The sequence below is a fragment of the Mya arenaria genome, chromosome 8, assembly GCF_026914265.1.
Source record: "Mya arenaria isolate MELC-2E11 chromosome 8, ASM2691426v1".
NCBI classification, from domain to species: domain Eukaryota; kingdom Metazoa; phylum Mollusca; class Bivalvia; order Myida; family Myidae; genus Mya; species Mya arenaria.
Window position 1 is genome coordinate 73,602,283 of NC_069129.1, and position 16,434 is coordinate 73,618,716.

General features: G+C 34.7%; 1 protein-coding gene across 10 annotated transcripts in view; it reads left to right on the forward strand.

Annotated features, from left to right (window-relative positions):
* Positions 1 to 16,434, forward strand: part of LOC128242890 (short transient receptor potential channel 7-like) — a 279,075-nt gene that overhangs the window by 142,633 nt on the left and 120,008 nt on the right. Inside the window, exon 1 of one of the 10 annotated variants that reach the window (XM_052960298.1) lies at positions 3,534 to 3,633. The exons of 7 other annotated variants lie outside the window; for them this stretch is intronic. Coding sequence is in view for 1 of the 3 variants with exons in the window: in XM_052960294.1 (XP_052816254.1) it covers positions 13,380 to 13,479 (100 nt within the window). In the remaining 2 variants the exon portion in view is untranslated. Of the gene's footprint in view, positions 1 to 3,533; positions 3,634 to 11,792; positions 11,818 to 13,197; positions 13,480 to 16,434 lie in introns of those variants that run through there. 2 more of the 10 variants (XM_052960301.1, XM_052960294.1) reach the window with 2 other exon arrangements.

Consider the following 16,434-nt stretch of genomic DNA (forward strand, 5'->3'; position numbering starts at 1 on the left):
TCATTAGACCTATTGTATATGAAGAACATTTACCATTAAACAAGTATATTCTTACGCACTGACAAAATCATTTTAACGCAATCACATTATACATTTTTAATTAGGCACATACAATGACAAATCGTAAACTTGAATTCTTTCTTATCTTCCCTTTGGAAATGGCCCGCAGCGATATTTGTATTTGTATTTGCCTTGTATTCGTAAGTTATGATTTAATAAATGGAAACACTATTAAACAGACGGTCTGAAATTTGTGTATTGAGTTTATACATATTTCAATAATTATACGCTCAACTAGAATTGGAATAAAACTGTAAAGTGTTGGATAATAATTGCAGGCATTGTTTCATAGCAGAGGCAACCACTCGTTCTACCAGTTATTAATTTTCGTGTTTCAGTAATAAGGCTCAATTAAATGATAATAAAGTAAACAATTTTGTTTCGATGAAATGTAATGAAATCAGCTCTTTGAAACTTGAGTGCTCCTCACTTCACAATAAACAAACCAGTTGCAAACCACTTATGATGAATTAAGGTGATACCACCGCTAGGTGGATTGAGGTTTTATTTGTTATAAAAAGAAAGCTTCATTAACGAACAATCCGTGCGAAGCATTATTTTTAAATGTTAAATGATTTCTATAGAAAAATTATTTTGTTCCTCTCACACCGAACTTATTTTCACTAGATTGTTTGTGAAGTGAACGATTCGATTACCACGCCTTGGATATGTATGTTTTACACCTACAACTTATATGATAATATTCTTTTAAAATTGTTCTGTTTTGTGGACATCTGTATAAACATATATTATGACGTTTGTGTGTAGCCAAAGGCATATATTTGCTGACATTGCCCTAAGCTGAAACTGTGTTACTGGAATAAATGATTTTGTCTATACACGGGCATCCGTATGTGAACAGAGACGTCATATAAATGTGATTAATTATAGGACATCACGACAACAACTTCCTGTTCAATTGCTTCCGGACAATGAAAAACATGAAATTATTACGAGGTTATTTGCAATGCAGCCAGTTATTTCAGACAAAGCTTCAAACTTAGTTCAATATTCTGTGCGTGCAACACTTCATGTTTTAAAAATTAACATGTTCCTTAAGACGTTTGCCATAACTGTCTTGAAATATGCACAAAACAATTAATATTTTAAATAGAGAAGAAATCTGAGGTTATGTCTCTTATTTCTGGCATTCCATATAGTTGCTTATTATGGTGTAAAGACTGTTCTGTTAAATTGAACATTAACAAGACGAGATTTGATGAATCAAAAGGGAGGTATGAGGCAAAGAAATGGTAATATAGAGAAAGCGATTAAATGGAAATAATAAGTGGGTTAAGACGGGGAAAATGATGAGAGTGGGAATTTGGACAGATATGGCAATGGATGACTCAAGTTGGTTTTAATTCATGTAGGATATCAGAAACGTTTAGTTTGACGAATATAATGCTGAACCTTTTCTAAATAGCATTCTCTTTAGCATGAAGAATGGGTTCCTTTTACCCAAACCGTAATATTTTGAGAGACATGGGCCTGATATTGGAAAAATGGTCAGAAAATATTTCTTTGAGCGTTTCAGCTACGAAAAATATTAAATTTATTAATTTTTTTCAGTTTATGTTACATTCAGCGGTAACATTCCGTCTTGTTTTATTACATTTATAGTTTAAAATTAATCCAATACACAAACATTATACGGAACTCCAAAAGAGTTAAAATGCAACTATGTGTCTGTTATTAATATTTCTTAATTCAGTGAGTTCGATAACCTGTTCCGTGTTCTTATGGAGATATATTAATATAATTTGTGTTCTTTTCACTTCCGGGATTATTGCGAGTTTAAAATATCTTAAACGAGATAAGATCGATTCGTTGATACGTGTTCATTGATCTATAACGTTGTTGTTTTCGGTGTCAGCGTAAATTGTGAGTGTAATAAGATTAATAATTAGTATTGGTTATGCAGCAATTTGTTTAAATTATTTGTTTAAATGGAAAGAAGAAATACATTTAGGAAATCAATTTCTAACATGCGTATGTCAAGAGAAAACATTCCTGGCAAAGATTATCGGCCTTTGAGAACTTTTGTTACTACACCACACGAACAGTATAAAGTGGAATACTTTTGGTTAAGTGAATAAAAGGTTGAGTGAAGTAGGATAACCTATCATAATGATTGTGTCTAACAATATTATTGCATTGATCAATATCAATAGAATTAATGGAATGCAACATTAGTTTTCTTTGCGATATAAAACGTTTGTCTTGTTAATATCAATGCTTTGGATAAAGTCAATTCTTGAACTATTAATATTCATTTGTTCTATTGTATTTTATATTTAAAACCACTAAAAATCTAGTTCAGCTATGTAAAATAGATCACTTAAACTACAATAAACGTTTTACAGTTACGAAACACGACGTGTACATAAACCTTTAAGTGTTCCTTCTCATACATCTTATATTTGAAGTTAGGTTAAAAACTCACTTGCTAAGCTGCTTTAATCGTGTGCATGTAGAATCACACAGTCAAATGATGTGTTTGTTCTTTTCTATTAGATCTACAAAACGTTATCAGGACATCAACCTTTTCAACAATTTTCCCTCTGGAAATATCACGCAACGATATTGACACTCTTAAACATAAAATATTTAATTAATGGAAATTCTCTTCCACCTATAAGCTGTCCGGTACTTCAGTATTGTGTAGATACAGAATCCGATAAACTATGCTCGTTTAGAATTGGAATAAAAACTATAGATGTTGGATACTCATTGCAAAAATCGTTTCAAAAATCGAGTAACTTCTTGTTCTACCTGTTCATTATTTCCCATTAGTATTGGTTTAAACCCTCATTAAATTAATTATACTGACCGTTCCAAGGCGGTACCTAACAATCCTTGATAAACAGACCTAGTTTTTATATAGTATGTATGTAGTGTGTTGTTTGTGGAGTTTTGTGCTGTTGTTCCATGTTTCTTATTTGTGATTGTTATTGTTCTCTGTCTTTGGCGTTTACCCTGTGCCATTAAACGGGGCTTATGTTTAAATTGTTGGCTAGTGAGCTTGTTTCTGTAGCTTTTCATATTAATTATTGTTCTGCACGTGTCTTCTGTTTGATACTTGCTGTAATTCAGTTTCATGTCAACATACTGTTGTTTGACGCTTTTTTGATTATAATAATAAAAAATCGATTTATTGTCGATCAATTGTTATCCAGGTGTAATGATTTCTTGTTCATAATGGAATCAGCTCTTTGAAACTTGAGTGCTTATCACTTCACAATAAACAAAGGTGCAAACCACTTATTAAGATAAAATGTGAGTACATATTCTGGATATAACCGCCAGGTGTAGAAAGATTGCATTTGTCCCTGCGAAAAAGTGTATGTTACAAAAAATTAGCTTCAGACTATTTCGAATGGACGTGTTGCAAAATATTTTGTGATAAGTGAAGTCTAGTTGTTAAATTATTTTACTTGTCTTTAAAATTATTATCCATGGATACAATTGGTACAAAAGAAACATCGAAGAGTACCTCTGAATGTGAAACAGTGTTCTCCGTGATAGAGATATCGTGGTTAAAAATAAAGACAAAAAGAGCCGCAGAATATGGTAAGATAATTAATTTACCTTGAGGTATCTAACCACACATATGTGCATCCATAGCATTCTGGTATCATTTGAAAGGGTTTGGTGTGTAGAAAGGAAACTGTATGCTTTCTTACGAGAGTAAATACAGTTGGAGGACTAATAAATTGCAAAATCAATCATTTTAGCTATGATTTCAGTTGCAATGATAAGCAGATTACAAACTGTTATAACTGTTTGTATAATTTACTGTGCCCGTTTATTGTACATATTAATACATATACCTCAAATTCCCTTCAAATACCAGCATTAGGTAAATAACAAGATTAATAAGATAAATAATTTAAATGGAGAGATCTAGAGTATGTTTGGAGCGGAAAACTTATGAATTACATAAAAACACGATGTTAATCCAAAAAGGCCATAATGGTCTTAATGTGAACAGATGGACTCTTTTAGATTCATAGTCATGTTAAGCATGTTATCATATTGACATTGAATTGGCTAATAGGATAATGAATGATAAAATGAAATTCGTGCACTGCCAAATTCTCAAAAATTTACACTGCAAAAGCTGAACAAATTCATGTTTGACGGTGGTTCAATTGCTGGCCATAAACCTTTTTACTACATATATTGATAATGGCTTGAAAAGTAAAGTTCTGTCCTATCAATGATAAGTATACACTATGGAGGGGTTTTGAAATGAATTATCAGGCCCAGTGTTCAGAGCTGTGTTAAAATTAATAGTGTTGTTTTTTACGGTCAATATTGTTAATTTTAACATCTGTATTGCTTTTATAGTATTTTACTCGTGATCTGCAATATTCCTTTCACGGTTCAAGACAGCTGTTTCAGCTAGGATTTTTATATAAAGATACGAGCTCATAAAACAATAGTTCACCTTCAAACGTGAACAAAAATGATGTCAACAACATTTTTGACTTAAATACAATTCTGAACAATCGATCCATTGACTAGCTTTTGTTGATTAAATAATTGCTGATCATAAAGTGCTGGCGGTAACACAGCTGAATCAAGTGGGATCTCGGCGTTCTATTAATTTAATCATAAGGCATTGAAAGTTAATCAATTAACTCCTAACCAGAAAACCAAAATAAACATCATTTGCGATCAAGACGAAAATACTTTATGTAAGCTAGATATTAGGAAACTTTTTGAAATGCCAAAAAATGGTTTTCGTTTAATATGTTTCACATACATGTACTGCAGTACATCTGAACCCCAACACAGGCGATGCAAATAAAAACTGTTTAACAGTTAACATCTTCAGCGGTTTTGGGAGTTCACAATTAAATATCACATGGACATATATATTCTTTTAATTGATAACAGAATGAGCATATTTAAAAAATAAGGTCATGTATAAATTGCATTTTAACTTAATATATATTTTTGGATATATTTAAAGAAGCAGTTATGGACTAGCACGCCAACACAGGTTCAACTTTCACTGACGAAAATCACATCATATTTAATAACTTTATAATAAATAATTGTATAATGTACACAAAATAAAGAAACATGAATAATTGTTTTATTGGGTCAGAGATAGCTTATTTAAAGCGTCGAACAATAACGAGTGTTATTTCTAAACAGCGGTTTATATGATATAAAAAAGAATGGTTCGATTGACAGCTGTTCGCAAATGCCAATCGATTTTAGGCATACAATCCAGTTGACAGTGTATGCAATAAAACAATAAATATCAGAACAGAACAGAACAGAACAGAATGTTTATTATCTTATACATATACAGCATATCGATGATTCCATAGAAAGTTTAGGCATTACGTCAAGAAATGTACAAATAAATATACACGATAATGAATGCATGTACAAAGTTAACGAAAACATTCAAGACAGTGCATGATAGTAAACATACATAAAAAAGCTGAGAGCGATATGTTTACAAATACAATTGACAGGACTGTGATTTGCGTTATTAAGTTATACTATTTATCAAATTAAGACGTTTAATAAAACATTTACACAAGAAATTAGATAAACTGTTTAGAATCGTCTTATTTTGAGTTGACAGTAACTCCACAAATTTAAACATGCTTGGTCGAATCCTATATCTTGGGGAAATAAACCTTAGTCTAAGCTCATTGTAAGCTTCACACTCGATAACGAAATGGTATTCATCCTCGATCACACCTTTGTCACACAATGTACACAGTCTATTTCTTCTTTCAATTCCTCTATGGCGCCCATGTTCAATTTCTAAACAGTGGGATGATAGTCTTAATTTTGTTAATGCATGTCTATGCTTCTTGTTTTCTATAACTGATAAATGTGGAGAGAACTCAAATACAAGTTTAACTTCCTTATATAATGCGAGAGTTGGTGAGTTATTTACAGCTAATCTCCAAGAAGTAATGTATTGATCCAACAGTCTTTGCTTTAACAAAACCATAAATACGTTTACATTCACAGATTGCGGATATCGCCCCCTCTTTTTTAAAACATCTATTTTCGTTTTCTCTACGTTGACATGTAGTTTCCACCTGTCGCAATAACGTGATAACGAGTTGAGGTGGTCTTGGAGCCCTTCCGGTGTTTCACTCAACAATAAACAGTCGTCGGCGTACAATATTAGGAAAATGTTTATTTCGTCTACTGATAATTCAGAAAACACGTTATCTTGAAGTGAGTGTTCCAAGTCATTCAAGAAAATAGAAAACATTATGCAGGAAGTTATCTCCCCTTGAACTAAGCCTATGTTATTTGCGAAAAGCTCGGAGACATTTTCACAGTATTTAACACATAATTTAACGTCATTATACATATCCCGCAATATTGTAAACATCTTACCGTCGACTCCTGCTTTAATTAACTTGTACCACAAAGATACTCTAGAGACAGAATCGTATGCTTTTCGAAAGTCCACAAACGCAGCATATAACGGTTTCTTGTCAGTAAGACATTTTTCTATTAAGGCATGTAAAACAAAAACGGCATCAGATATTCTGTGCTTTTGCTTAAACCCAAACTGGGCATCTGAAAGTTTATCATTTGCATCTGCCCATTTTTTAAACGCTCGTTTATAACAGTAGTGAATAACTTCGCAAGACAACTTATCAGAGTTATTCCCCTGTAATTGTTGGGATCGTCAGCAGGTTGTTTCTTTAATAGTGGAATTATAACTCCGATTGACCAATTTTTTGGGTACACACCGGTGTCAAAAATCTGGTTAAAGAGTTCTGCGAATGGATGCACCATAATGTCTATTGTCTCTAAAAAATACTTGTTTATCAAATTATCTATACCAGCTGCTTTGTTGCGCTTTAGTTTACTACACGCTTTCCGGACTTCTTCGAGTGTAATTCGATAGTCGAGTTCTACATATGATGGTTGGTCGATTCGTTCCCTTACGTTAAATCCACCCACAAATTCAGCTACATCCGGTTCATCGTTCGACATTCCCTGCGAGAGTTGTTCAAAGTGTTTAAAGATGTCCTCACCTTTTAATGTATCCGTATCTGTTTTAGAATTGCGCGGGCCTTTAAATATTTTCCAGAACTCGCGTGGTTTTTTGTAACGCATTTCATTCATCGACCTAGCTCTATTCCTGTTAAATAGCCGTTTAACCTTTCTGACATGGAATTTGTAGTCACGTTTGTGTTGTAGGAATTGACGTTTACACTCGTCATTTCTGCGACATAGAAAAGTCTGTAAAGACTGCTTATACAACGATTGTTTTCTTCGGCATTCTGCGTCAAACCATGTTTTGTGTTGCTTTTCATAGTCAGTAAATCTGTGCGCAGTGTATGTAACGCTACGTTGAAAGTACCCGTTCGCTTTTGATGTGATTATTTCACTCAGACCGTTTACTTTTTCATCAATTCTCTTGTTATCGTCATTTATTAAGGCATTTACTTTGTTTAACTCACTTGTTATAACGCCACGGAAACTATCTCTGTACTTATCATCCCACTTATAAATAACTTTCGTTTTCAACTGTCGATCATCATTATGAGATCTAACTTAAATTATAAATGTCAGTGGCGCATGGTTTGAGAATTCATTAAATTCTTTGACTTTAAAGTCTGATATGAATTCAAAGTTACTGTATTTTGTCAAAAGCAGGTCTATTTCGCTTTCACCGTTATGCGTTATGCACGTGATTTTCCCGTTATCACCCTGGGTCCCTGATCTTCCATTCATAATGCACACATTGACCGCTTTACATAACTGTACCAACTGTTCACCGTAACGGTTACTCCCTTGATCTGATAACGCCCGCCGCGGGGGCTTTTCATTTAGCTGTTCACTGAATTCTAAGCCGTTAGATTCCTCATTTTCAATGAAATCAATCTTTCGCCCAACCCTACTGTTCATGTCACCAAACATCACCGTACGTCCCTGTCTACAGAACTGTGCAATATCTTGCTCTAGCGTCTCAAATATATCCCGATCATAGAATGCGTGTATAGGAGAACTTTCTGGTGCAATATATGTGAATCCCAAATACCAATCTTCTAATATACTTTGTCCATTTTCAACCATACTATACAGTCAAATTCATTTTTTACTAATTTGATGCCTTTGCGGATACTATCTCTGATGTACATTATTAAGCCACCACTTGCCCTTTTTGATCTCCTGTTTTGAAACCGCCTATATGAATGGATAGGCCTGCTAAACCCCGTCAGGTAAATCTTGGATGACTTTGTAGTCCATGTCTCCGACAAGCAGATGATATCGTTACAACAATATCGACACTTTGGTTAAGATGGCCATACAGTTGGTATAAAGACATTACTATCGAACAAATGGGAATATGTTCTTCAATGAAATATAATTTTCGACTCCTGTTTTGTAAACAATAATCATAATTATAATTTTGACTTTTTCATCGTATTTAATGCTCTGATAAAACGTACTGATACTCTTGCTGTCGTTGCTTCTTGATTGAATGAATTGCTTTTTTTGTTGATATAGATGTATTTTGTGTAGATACAACTTATACTTGTAAGAAATTAAAATGAATGATTGTTCTGTTCCGCGGCCTCTGTGAACATATTATAATGTTTGTGTTTGGTCAAAGGCATATATTTGCTGATATTGCCATTAAGGTAAAAAGTATTATTTGAATACATTTGTGTATCTGTTGTCTGACCTTAAAATGTTAATTGGTGGGTAATGCAAATGTAATTGATGATAGAACATAATGACAACAATTTATCAATCAATTGCAGGTTTCAGACAATGAGAACATGAAACAATTACAACAATTTATCAATCAATTGCAGGTTTCAGACAATGAGAACATGAAACAATTACAGAGTGGTTTTCAATGCAGCGTATTTTTAGTTATAATTTCAAACAATGTTCCATTTTTTTACTTACAACACCTTATGTTCTGATAATTAACATATTCTGGATGACGATTACCATTAAAATATCTATTTTTTCAGATTTTCGGCGGTTGGATTTTTCTCTGTTTCATTTTGTTAGTTTTTATTAGTATACTATATTGTTATATTGTCCCTTTAAGGTATGCAAAACCGAGTTAGTGTAAAGAAATGTAAGCAATATACAATTATAATAATAAATTAACTATCTGATAGTTTATATTCATTAAAGATGTACTCTTACTCCCAAATAAGACTTACCACAATTAATAATAATGTTTTAATATTCAAAAAAGGATGAATAAATTCCGAAAACATTGGTTCTTATGAATGATAACCAGTTGAATTTGAAAGAAATGAGCATAAAACACGGTATTTCTACCTTATAAAACTATAGTAGACCACAGTAAATCTTTTAGCATTCACCAATCATTTAATATTTTTGCGCTTTGTTTTTTTTTAAATGTACGGTTACAATCTTGTTATCAGTATTTAATATTTCCATAAATGCATTATTTAGTAAGTATATACAGGTTTATCAGTCAATTTATGTTTGTTATACACGTGTATGTATTGATTTTGAATAAGAGTGTCACTTTAATGGGGCTTCACTTCTTATAAATACTAAGAATTTGTATTGGCAAGTTCGATAGTTTGTGCTATTGAATGTTTCAGTGCACTTTAGCTTATCAAACATAAATGTCACAAGGGTCCACCTGTCAGTTATTGGAAACCGGTGGCTATTAAGATCTATTAGCGTTCAAACTCGATAAATGGCTCTAATGTCAGGATAATTATATGATATCATTATAATTTCATTTACGCACATACATCGGTGAAAATATGAAAAATACATTATTCTGCATTTGTGGACAAAAAAGGATATATTTAACAAATAAGCTTCGAAGTACTGTTGGTATGTTCAAGAAACAGTCAATACATGTGTTTATAGTTCTAAATTCTTTATAATATTTTTTCTTCCTTTTTTCCTGAAAACTTATCATCGGCAAAGCGAACAATGGTTATGGTGTTTACAAAAAACAAATTGACTCCAACACGTGACAGTGCCAGCTCAGTTTATGAGCCAGTGTTTACAATGGGCGAACTATCATTGCTCAAAATTCGCACCAGGAAAGTTCTGCAGAATGGTAAGATCTATGTTTAAGTATGATGAAATGTCGGGCAGTAGGTTAGATAAACCTCAAATATGCATAATGTAAACTTATAAAATTGCTCTTTAAACATGAATTTAGCGTCAATATTTGACTTAATTGCTTTTCATATTATACGGATTTCATAACCAGGTAAACACATTTCTACTACTTTTTAAGTGTGAAAATCGACTTCATACATCAACGAAACACCCGTCAACGAGTGTGTGTATTCTTAAAGGTATCACATGGAACAGAATACTGCAGGGGAGAGCTCATTACCCTGCAAAGCATTTATACATGCACCGTTTGCATAATGTTTGCATAAGTTTCACCTTAAACGGTTAAGTACATCATAGCTTTTAATAACGCTTTATGCGGTTACAAGCGAAAAGTGTTTCAAAAGTACATTTTTCCACTTCAACGATAAAAACAAAGCGTGAAAAGCAAAAGTCGTTCAACTCGTCTTTACAAACTGACTGAAAAGGAAATTGTTTGGGTGCTTTGTTCATTTGATTGACGAGCAAGGTTTGCATAGTATATCTGCACACAGTGTTGGTATGCTTATTGACAAGGCCGACTCATATAAGTTATTCGACAAAAAGTGATGATGGGATTTTTCCAAGCGCCAAGCACGTGTAAGGAAACGATGTCAAACTCTTTTACTTAATTGACTGCATGCCTATAACAAGTTTCATTATTAAGTGCATGTGTTCAACTTTATGCACAGTACCTTATTAATAGAATCAATGCATTATGATCCCCTTCAATGGTATTTTGATTTGAAGCCATTGCGCTTAAAATTGCATACAGAATACATGTTTTCCACCGCCGGCAAATGAAGAACTATTTGCACGCGGAGTCAGCAGGCACCGATTTGGCACTCGAAATAGAATCAAGCTAATGCGAGTGCACATATTCAGCTAATATAACCACCGTGTTCAAAAGAATTTACATTTTTGGAACATTTGCCGTAGATTCTTTAAATATTTAGACAATGAAAATATTATATTTTGAGAAATGGAAAATATTGACATGATAGCTTGAACCTTTATCCATTTATTAATTGCATGCTTTACATCCAGCAGTAACATTCCGATTTCGAAGGAATTCGTTACACAACAAATACACCGAACTTCAAAAGAGCTAAACTTGCAACTACTATTTGTCTGTTAGCAAGAGTTATGAACGCAATAAGTAAGATAACCTGTTCCAGGTTATAACTGAGCTTCCTGATGAGACATAATTATGAATATAAGATGTTCTTCCTTCACTGCCAGGATCATAGTGGGTGTTAAAGATCTTTCAGGGGAAAGCTTTGATACGTAGACGGATATTATACACGTGTGTCTGTTCATCTATAGCGGTTGTTTTTATCCATGTAGATTATAAGTGTGAGAAGGTTAAAAAGTAGTATTTGATATCATGCATTTAAGGGAGTCTATCAAATAAATGAGCAGTATAATTCTCGTGAATAATGTAAGCGGCAAAAGATAAATGGAAAAACAACATTTGTTTTATTTGTTTAACTTAAAAAGACTAAAACAAATAGTGTATTTATAACATGTATTCTTCAAGAGAAAACATTATTGACGAATATGAACACGAGCCAGTGTTCGCCCTTGATGAAATTGTAATACTACACCACACGAATACGAGGAAGTGGAAACATTATGGTAAGTGAATAAACAGTTGGGTAAAGCGGTAAAGGTTATCCTATTTAAAATGTAGGTAACAGCATGTGCATTTTAGATTTAACATTATCCGACTTGCAATATTCGTTATCTCTGTCGGTTGTCGCATACGGCGGTTTTTGGTTACGATCTGTTACATGATAGGAATTTCATTATTATAATCCTTATTTTAAGTCATTTTTCCGCTGAAAGTTTTAATAATTTGGATTTACGAGGTTTCGCAAATGAATGGTCGCTTGGGCCCATGACCCGTGCTTTTAAATAGGGTTTAATTGTGGACTTATCCCTGTAGCGTTTATTGTCTTATCAATATGAAGTATATACACGTGGTTCTCTAAACGCTGAAACACCTTGGTCATTCGCCAGGTGATGGTATTGTGAATATGTCACCGCTTGTTCATCATTTTGTAGACAACATATAACGTGCTTTCAACATGTCAAATGATACGAGCAGAAATCGGGTGATAACGGTGGTAAATGTGTATTGTTCAGTTAAGATTTGCTTTACATCTATGCATACCTGGGCCCAGTATTTATCTAATATACGGATGACACGATTTCAACTGGGTTTTTTTTTTCCTTTTTGAACAGCCTGTCCTGTCAAAGATGAGAAATAGGCCTAAAAGAATACTTTGGTAAGGGTAACATCATTTTCAAAAATAGGTAGATAGAGTGGAACAGGTTGAGTAGATAGGCCTTTTTAATCGTTTCCATGTAACCTCGTTATTGTCATAAATGGAGAATGGTGTAAAGTATCCAAATATTTAAGTGCTTTATTTTTCAGGTAATTTTTGTTCGTGCATTTCAAATCGGTTTTGCGCAATTGTGTGCAATAATAACACGACCACCTATGAACGTTACAATCTACACAGACCCTTGAACTGCTTTATATCACTACGCACTCGGGCTGTAAAAAGTTTAGCGCGCCTCTGCGTATTTTAACGACGTTTAAGAGATGTGTTAATCTTATTTTATTGTTAAGTTGTTGTATTTTCATTACAAAACTGTCTCCCTTTTTACATCATCAAAATACTTCAAATCAGACAGAGAGTAATATGCCATTATGACATGTTGAGTTTACATCCTATTTGTTACATCCAAAGCGCTGTTTCCAATCAAAACATATGTTGTCCAGATACTCTTTCAATTCTGAAATGATTCGCAATAGATACGACATGATAGGTTGTTTCAAACTGCACTATCTATACCCAGGATGTGGTTTGTAACCACCCTTGGCAAGTATTTGATAGCACTTCAAGGAATGTGTTTTAATCAGATTCATCGACCGGTAATGTACCAGTAATATCGTCACGTAGTTTGGCATTGGATAAGTTGTTTCAACATAGTTAAGGAGTTGGAGAATGCGCAAGCTGCTCACTGATTCCGGCCAAACAAAAGGGCGTATGATAAATGTGTTTTGGGATTTCGAGGAAGATTCAAACCGTGGCTGGTTCGAATAGAAAGCTATGACCAACACAATATTTGAAATTTGATTCGGATAAGTTTGTCTCACAGGACATAGAATATATAAGTTCAAACGCATTATGCAGAAGTTTGATATAACAGAGAAACAGAGGTCAATGTCCGTGTTCACCCTGGATGAGGTAGTCTCTCTGAAAAAATCAAAATCAATACATACCAACGGTAAGCGGAGTGTTTATTAAGTTGAGCTTTGTAGAAGTAATAGTGTTTTAAATTGTTTTGGGCTCTAACTGGAATATTGTGTTTTTGGAATGTAAAGAAGTCTAACATACATAATATAGGTAAGACACTTGAATTTTATGCAATCAACATCCACTAAAAACGTGTTTGGTTTGGTACTGGAGCGAAACTAGCAGTTAAAATGTATAGTAAAAATAATTTGCGCCATATTATCAACGAATCATTCGAGTACCTGAATATTTTCATTTTTTATAAGCTTTCCATGAAATTACTTGCTTCTAAAAATGAAATATTAAACAAGTGAAGGAATAGTAAAACAAGACACTAAATGGAATATGAGATGAACTGTGTTTATTTTGCTCTATTGATTGTAAACATTGAAAAACTACATACATTGGTTTAAATCGTTTGCAGCTACCTAACGAATTTGAGAAGTATTACCTAGCTGACTGTTGGTTTAAACCCTCGGTGTGAAGCTGGCTGTTGGTTTAAACCATATGTGTGCAGCTAGCTGTTGCTATACCCCAAGTGTGCATCTTGCTGTTGAATTAAACCCCCCCGGTGTGCATCTTGCTGTTGATTTAAACCCCCGGTGTGCATCTTGCTGTTGATTTAAACTCTTAAGTGTGCAGCTGGCTGTTGGTTTAAACCTGTGCTGCTATGTTTTGCTTACCAGTAACTTCATCATTTACCGAGGAGCAATACAGGGCTATTTATATGTCTGGCTATTCAAATGACTTTGTGCATTTGAATTGGAGACTACACATGTCTGTGCAAGCAACAAAGCAGTTAACAAGCAAAATCAGATGAAAAACAGGAAAAGTATGTACCCTGTTAGGAAATTTTAAATACTATAGTTGTGGACAACTTGTAAACATGGTTGCAATACATGACCTTATAATTGTTTTCAAACTACAAAACGCGTTTTTCTTTATCGTAAATGAGGGAAGATTCGTTCATTCCCTTATCATATTTACGATGCAATTTTAAGTTTCATATCCAAATAGCTTGTGCGCAGTTAATAACAGGCTTTGTTCAAAATCGGTATTTTGTATTGCATTACTGTTTCATTCTTGTTTACAGTGTTTCTACTTTGTCAGCTATGTCATATATTCAACAATATTATTGTCTGCTGAGTTCAATAAAGTGTCAAATAAGAGTTCGTAGTAAAGAATATATTGGTATATTTTACTCTTTCTCTGATTTTTCCAAACAAAATGTTTTATTCATAGTTCGATGACGTCTTTTTTCGTCAGCTTCTGGTCTAATTATGTTCTTGAAACATCAGACAGCTTTTTTGCTCAATAAATTACTTTCTTACTTTTAATACGGATTCTCAAATATATACCAATCCCGACATGTTTGAGTGTCTCGGCTGCTGTTTGCACCATATCTCGGCTTTTTTTGTTCCATATTTCTCGGCTGCATTTTGTACCATATCTCGGCTGCTGTTTGTACCATATCTCGGCTGCTGTTTATACCATATTTCTCGGCTGCTGTTTGTACCATATCTCGGCTGCTGTTTGCACCATATCTCGGCTGCTGTTTGTACAATATTTTTCGGCTGCTGTTATACCATATCTCGGCTGTTGTTTGCACAATTACTCGGCTGCAGTTTGTACCATATTTCGGCTGCTGTTTGTACCATATCTCGGCTGCTGTTTGTACCATATCACGGCTGCTGTTTGTACCATATCTCGGCTGCTGTTTGCACCATATCTTGGCTGCTGTTGTACCATACCTCGGCTGTTGTTTGCACCATATCTCGGCTGCTGTTTGTACCATATCTCGGCTGCTGTTTGTACCATATCTCGGCTGATGTTTGCACCATATCTTGGCTGCTGTTGTACCATACCTCGGCTGCTGTTTGCACCATATCTCGGCTGCTGTTTGTACCATATCTCGGCTGGCTGCAGTTTGTACCATATCTCGGCTGCTGTTATACCATATCTCGGCTGTTGTTTGCACAATATCTCGGCTGCAGTTTGTATCATATCTCGGCTGCTGTTTGTACCATATTTCTCGGCTGCTGTTTGTACCATATCTCGGCTGGCTGCAGTTTGTACCATATCTCGGCTGCTGTTATACCATATCTCGGCTGTTGTTTTCACAATATCTCGGCTGCAGTTTGCACCATATCTCGGCTGCTGTTTGTACCATATCTTGGCTGCTGTTTATACCATATTTCTCGGCATCTGTTGCACCATTTCACGGCTGCTGTTTATACCATATCTCGGCTGCTGTTTTCACAATATCTCGGCTGCAGTTTGCACCATATCTCGGCTGCTGTTTGTACCATATGTTGGCTGCTGTTTATACCATATTTCTCGGCATCTGTTGCACCATTTCACGGCTGCTGTTTATACCATATCTCGGCTGCTGTTTGCACCATATCTCGGCTGCTGTTTGTACCATACCTCGGCTGCTGTTTGTACCATATATCGGCTGCTCTTTGAACCATATCTCGTCCGCTGTTTTACCATATCTCGGATGCTGTTTGCACCATATCTCGGCTGATGCTTGTACCATATCTCGGCTACTGTTTTATACCATATTTCTCGGCTGCTGTTTATACCACATTTCTCGGCTGCTGTTTGCACCATATCACTGCTGCTGTTTGTACCGTATCTCGGCTGCTGTTTGCACCATATCTCGGTTGTTGTTTGCACCATATCTCGGCTGCTGTTTGTACCATATCTCGGCTGCTGTTCATACCATATTTTTCGGTATCTGTTGCACCATTTCAAGGCTGCTGTTTATACCACATATCTCGGCTGCTGTATACACCATATCACAGCTGCTGTTTGCACCATATCTCGACTGCTGTTTGTACCGTATCTCGGCTGCTGTTTGCACCATATCTCGGTTGTTGTTTGCACCATATCTCGGCTGCTGTTTTTACCATATCTCGACTGCTGTTTATACCATATTTCTCGG